General features: G+C 44.7%; 1 protein-coding gene across 2 annotated transcripts in view; it reads left to right on the top strand.

Annotated features, from left to right (window-relative positions):
- Positions 1-6,486, top strand: part of LOC117255659 (heterogeneous nuclear ribonucleoprotein L-like) — a 29,261-nt gene that overhangs the window by 14,463 nt on the left and 8,312 nt on the right. For both annotated transcript variants that reach the window (XM_078166719.1, XM_078166720.1), the window contains exons 2-6: positions 2,535-2,653; positions 4,116-4,353; positions 4,488-4,573; positions 5,371-5,467; positions 5,634-5,706. In XM_078166719.1, coding sequence (XP_078022845.1) covers positions 2,535-2,653; positions 4,116-4,353; positions 4,488-4,573; positions 5,371-5,467; positions 5,634-5,706 — 613 coding nt within the window. The remainder of the gene's footprint in view (positions 1-2,534; positions 2,654-4,115; positions 4,354-4,487; positions 4,574-5,370; positions 5,468-5,633; positions 5,707-6,486) is intronic.

The following is a 6,486-nucleotide window of genomic DNA, read 5'->3' on the forward strand; positions in this document are numbered from 1 at the left end:
CCTGTGAGGCAAATTGTGATTTGTGATATTGGGCTTTATAAATAAAATTGATTGATTGATCTTCAGTAGCTAGCTAACCCTACACTTTTCAGGGTTTGATTTTGGTTTTGGAACAGGGAAGAACAAACATCTTCTTCAACCTCTCCAGGTGACGAGTCTCATTAACACACAATGAGCCCCAGACACGTTTTAGTTCAAAATGAACAAAACAAGCCTGAAAATGAGGGAAATCTGAAACAATACAAAACACAAGTTATTCACCATTTAGGAAAAACTTCCATTTGACTGCAGAACTTTTGTGTCTGTAGATTCTTATCAGCCAAAGTTCATCATGAAAATGTCTCAGATCTACAGGAAACAGTGTCAATGACTCTTGGAGCTGAAGTCTGCAGCCAAACATCTACAGAGACCAAAGTGTTGCTGTGAATCAGATTACGTCGAGGTCAGCACCTCAAATAACCTTGATCAGAGCGTGTTTCCTGCAGCCGTTGGTGTGAAGTGTTTCAACCTGCTGCAGAAAACAGGTCAGGCTGCAAAACCTGCAGCGCTTCCTGACAGAAACAGTAAACATATTTTTATCACCTCTCTGCTGCAGTGAGAACATTTTCTGAGTGTAACCGTCAAGATTTTTTCTCACCCACACCTCGCTGATTTTCTCTGACAGCCAGCTCAGAGCGACGCACCCTCAGTCCACCTGCAACAACACCTAACCGTCAACAAAGTTTGATTTGATTCAATTAATGATCTTCACCAACGTTCTCTGCCTTAAAGCTAAAATAAGTCCTGAAATGTTCCCATCCTGCACTGAGGTAAAAGTACCAGCAACACCAAAGATGTTGTTGAAGTAAGAAGTACACGAGTATTCATGTGGAGAGTAAAGGTACAAGAGTGTTCTCAGCTTTATGGAGTTAAAGTAACTTTTGGACCATTTTAAGTGTGCCAGTGGTACACTGCATTTTCCCGACCTATGCAGTGTGAACGCGCTTAGCATGCACTTAAATTATTAAGTGTACATAAGTATGTGATTTGAGACACTGAACTTTTCAACACTGTCTGCTTATCAACTGCCTCTGCCTTTGAAGGACGCGGCCTTCGCGGTCGACGTTGGTCACGTCCTTTGAAGACCGCATCAGCCAAACCGAACGGTCTCTGAATTTGGATAGTCTGGTCTGCGGAGGATTTCGTGGTTGCATCACCAATTGTTCTCACCCTGACCCGTTGGCATTACTGTTACTTAGCAACCTACCTGACGAAAGAAGGAGTAAGTTAGTTAGCCCTAAACTTAATACTTGAGGAGATGACTCACCGTCGGAGACGCTGCCATCTGATATATTTCAGGCTGATGGAGCGTTTTCAGGTAAACTTATAAATAAAGTAACAAAAGATTGTTTAAGCTGCGTGCTTTTAGCTCATAGTAATGTTAACAACAGTTAGCTTAATGTGTTACCATCACCAGCACGCAATGCATCTTGGGTTAGGCTGGGCCATGAAGGATTCATCCATTGCATCCTCAAAATTCTGGGTGGGAAGGCTGCATTTCTCAGCCGCATTTGAAGGAGGCTTTGAAATGGGACGGCCTTGGTTGCGCCGATGTGATGCAGTCGGTCTTCATATTCAGCCTTCGAAGGCTGCAGCCCTGAACTGAGACACAGCTCACGCCTCCAGTTAACAGACTGACGTCATCATGACATCGGCCCTAAAGGGTCTGTTTCCACATTAATCTTCATAGCATTAGCATTAGCATTAGCATAGTATTAATTCAGGAAAACAAACCAAATTCATGTTTGACAAACATGAATTTTTACAGTTTCTTGTGACGAATTATTTTCCACCGTGTTTGTAGGTTACTTAAGCCTGACTAAATATCGAGATTTATCTGGAGACAACTTTTATTTTTGACCACATGTAGATGGTTAGAAGAAGTACAGCATTTGGCCTATAGTGCTTTTTATCCAGAAAACAGCTGCTCCTCTGTTTGCTTTCATTTATTTACACGCAGGCCTTGTTTTCTCCAATATGGCGCCAACGTTGACGATTTAGCGGCCAATGAGGCAGCTACGTTTCTATCTAGTCACCACTCTGCTGTTGTGTGTAACAACCAGCCTGACCCTGACCTTTTTTCATGTATTCACCGTCATGGCTCTGAGGTCACTCTTGAAGACGCTGAACAGGAAACTGTCTTCTGTCTGTGTGTCTGATGCCGTGATGTGGGTTGCATGTTTATGGCTGCACAAACTGATGGGATGATAAATGTAGAAACAGATATCTGTCTTCCTGTCCTCACTTACATCTTGTGTGTGGTGGTGTTTTTCTTTCTTTATGAGGTCCCAGCACATTAAACTCTGTGTGCACAGGGACACTGTCTTTGTTAAACATATAAAACTGTGTTTGTGAATGCATCTGTGATATGAATATCTGTGGGGCTGGGCCTCACTTCCTGCTGTACAGTCAGATATAAATGAATGTAGAAATCAACCGACTTCTGCCTGTCAACGAGAACGACAGCAGTCTCTGAGATTCTCTTCTCTCTGCAGGACGGCGTGCAGGACGGTCACCGCATCCCCCCGTCCCCAGTCGTCCACGTCAGAGGGCTCTGTGACGCCGTGGTGGAGGCCGATCTGGTAGAGGCGCTCGACAAGTTTGGCAACATCTGGTAACATTTTATCTCCAATATACTGCCTGCATACATTTCTGTGTGCACATATTTTTCAATGTTCTGTCACACACAGGCCAAAGATTTAATGTTTCAGTGCGTCTCAGCTGCTCTGAGGTCAGAACCATCATGTGTTTATGATGCACATTGTCACTGTTGTTTCCTCCATCACTGCTCCGTCTTGTTTCAGCGTCAGCATCAGCATCATTATTGTTACCAACTTGTCAAACACCGACCCTCAGTCAGCGGCCCTCAGCAGCAGAGCCTGATGTGCACAGACACCCTTAGCGGGGGTATGGGACACACTGGACGGCGGCAGTTTATGATCCTGACACAAATGTGGACAAGATCCGAAACCTGATCAAATCTTATGGTTGAAACTTGTTTATTTATGGTCATTGTTGGTAGTTTGATATGGCAACACATTTGACCAACTTTAGCAACAGCAACAAAGGCTAAGAGACGCTGTTAATTAGGAAGTACTTATTTGAGGACATTGGGACTTAATCATTTTATCATCGCAGTATTTCTCACAGGCCAATCAGGTGAGACTGTTCCTACAGACAAAGGGACTTTCCTGGCTTGAAGTACGGCACAGGAAAAATGTTTACAGAGTTACAAGATGAACTCTTCACAAGGTTTTTAATTATGTTGCATTGTTTGTGATTTTGTTTTTGCACGGCTGTGTTCAGGCGTTGAAATGAACCGGCCAGAGGCGTTGTGTTTTTGGATTGTTCGTCTGTACGTTTGTCCCGTCCTGGGAATTTCTTTATGTTTGGCACAAATGTCCACCTGGACTCAACAATGAAGTGATTAGATTTTTTTTGGCTCAAAAGCCAAAGATCAAGGTCACTGTGACCTTGTCTGTCCAATTTTTGTGAAGGTGATGTCTCAAGAATACTTTGAGGGTAGTTCTTTAAATTTGGCACAAATGCTCACTCAGACTCAACAATGACCGCATTGGATTTCGGTGGTCAAAGTTCAAGGTCAGTGTGACCTTGCATCTGTCTCATTTTTATGAATGCGATATCTCAAGAAAGGCTTAAGGGTATTTCTTTAAATTTGGCACCAACGTCCACTTGGACTGAAGAATAAACTGATTAGTATTTTTGGTCAAAGGTCACTGTGACCTCACAAAACATGTTTTTGGCCATAACTCAAGAATTTATACACTAATTATGACAAAACACAAATGTCTAACAGGATAAAATAATGAAGGTCAAAAGGTCAAAACACTGAAAATAGAAACCTGCAGACTGGCACACACTCAGAGGTCACTGGAGGTCACTGTTGTTGCCACGGAAACCTGGCTGATAACCAGAAGATAATATAGTTACAGACGTGTGAAGTGAAACATGAAACTCTTTTAACAGCGGCTTCAACCTGAAGCTCCATCTGACACAAAGACAAAGCAGCTGAGTGTCTGAGTGAAGTCCTGTCCCGACCTCTGCTCTGTCTGCAGTTACGTCATGATGATGCCCTTTAAGCGTCAGGCTCTGGTGGAGTTCGACAGCGTGGAGAGCGCCGAGCGCTGCGTGTCCTGTGGAACCCGCGAGGCCGTCTGCATCGCAGAGCAGCAGGCCTTCTTCAACTTCTCTACCAGCCAGAGAATCACCAGGCCCACCAACACAGACGACCCGTCCAGCGGAAACAAAGTCCTGCTGCTGTCCATCCAGAACCCGGTGTACCCCATCACCACTGTGAGTCCAGCTGAAGCTCGTCCATCAAGACCAGAACTTTATTTCCCTGTTTGGAGTGAAAGCAGACTGTGGTTATTGCTGCCATGTGATCTCTTGTCAGTCATCACCGTGCTCTGTCTTCGTCTCTCTTTCAGGATGTTCTTTACACCGTCTGTAACCCCGTCGTTAACGTCCTGCGCATCGTCATCTTCAAACGCAACGGCATCCAGGCCATGGTGGAATATCCTGACTGTGTGTGTAGTTTACGTGTGTTAAGGCCGTGTTTACACGTATACAGGTATTTCTGAAAACAGATATTTTCCCCATCTTTCTTGAAAATAGTTTGGGGTGCTTGGTGGCTTAGTGGGTAGAGCAGGCGTCCCATACACAAAGGCAGTGTCCTTGCCACAGTCCTGCGGCCCTTTGCTGCATGACATCACTTCTCTCTCTCCATCACACTTAGACTGTCCTATCTGATAAAGGCAAACCCCCCAAAAATAATCTAAGAAGAATACTTCTGTCCATGACCTTTCTTTTACAAAATATCTGCATCCGGCATCCATCACAGGATCAGAAAAACAAACCCAAACATTGTCGCTGTCTTCAGTGGTCTCTGCTCGTCTGAAGGTTGTAAAGTGTACAGGCTAATGTGACTTTTATAAAGCCTCGTTTCCACCAAGCAGTTCAGTCCAGTCTAGTTCAGTGAACCCTGCAGTCTGATTGGTTAGTAGAGGATGATCCCCCAGAAGATGGTATATCGTGCATCCCTTTTATTCAGATGTATGATTTTGGAGTTACATTTAGTTTGATTATATTGGAGCGAAGGCAGACATCTCTACGGCCGATATCTCCAACACTCACACCAAAACTATTGAGACTGATAAACAGCACCACAGGTTAGAAGACAACCTGTCCCTTTTAACATTAAGTTCAGTTGGCTGACAGTAGACCTCAACTTCAGCAGTGTTTGTAATTCCTCTCTTCTGATTGGCTGCTTGCTCTTCATCCTGATGAGTCATCCTTAACGAGCTTGTTCACATTTGAGTCAGCAGAGGATGCTCAGAAGGCCAAACTGGCCCTGAACGGGGCCGACATCTACGCAGGCTGCTGCACGCTCAAGATCGAATACGCTCGGGTAAACACACACACACACACACACACACACACACACACACAAACATGTACCCACACAGTGCTCTGGACAAACACACACTCAGGTGCACACAGACATACACACCCTCACTCTCCTGCCCACGCACACACACCCATCCAGAGGTGCTGTGCTCTGTCGCCCCCTGCAGCCCAACAGACTGAACGTCATCCGCAATGACAACAACAGCTGGGATTACACCAAACCCTTCCTCCTGCAGCGAGGTAGGACACCACACGCACACACACATACACACACACACACGCACAAATGCAGCACAATCATGCAACACACGTGACAGCTGCTCTGTGCTGTTCCTCTCACTGAGTGTGTTCACATCTTCTGGTTCTGATCAGCTTTTTGAAATGTCACAAATTTGATGCCTTTAGTCTCAACTTGACTAAGACACCTGCTGGAGCTGCTGTGTTAATTTCGCTGATAAAAACTAAAACTAAACATTTTTCTTATTAACAACTTTATTTCTGTGATGAAGTGAGACGATGACGAGCTAAAAATACATCTTAGTATTAAAATCTAGGACTCAATCTATGTTTCAGTTTCATTGATGAGACGTGATGAAATTGTTAGTGGTGGACTATCAGACACTGAAAGCCGAGAACAGCCGTGCTTGTAATGATCTTCAGATGCCTGATGAGCGACAAGCTGGTGAACTCCAGTAAATAGTCTGCACCAGGATGTTTGGGTTGGTGCGAGTTGTGAGCTGTAATTCAGCAGTAAATAATCAGCCGTGTGTGTCTGACTGTGGATGGTGGAGCTGCTGAATGGATTTGTGGAGTTTGTTAGTTGCAGCGGTGGCTGTTAGCAGTTAGCAGCTAGCTCCGCTCGCAGCCTTCACAGCTTCACCCCGCAGGACTCCACTCAGTCCGGACTGGAGAAGGTTTGTGGTCCTTTCTAAGTCAGAGTTTACAATGAACCTGGGGACAAATCCTAGTTGGCTCACATTAGTTATTTGTTGAGAGCATAAATAGAGAGATGTTGAGCTT

The sequence above is a fragment of the Epinephelus lanceolatus genome, chromosome 3 (genome assembly GCF_041903045.1).
Source record: "Epinephelus lanceolatus isolate andai-2023 chromosome 3, ASM4190304v1, whole genome shotgun sequence".
Lineage (NCBI taxonomy): Eukaryota > Metazoa > Chordata > Actinopteri > Perciformes > Serranidae > Epinephelus > Epinephelus lanceolatus.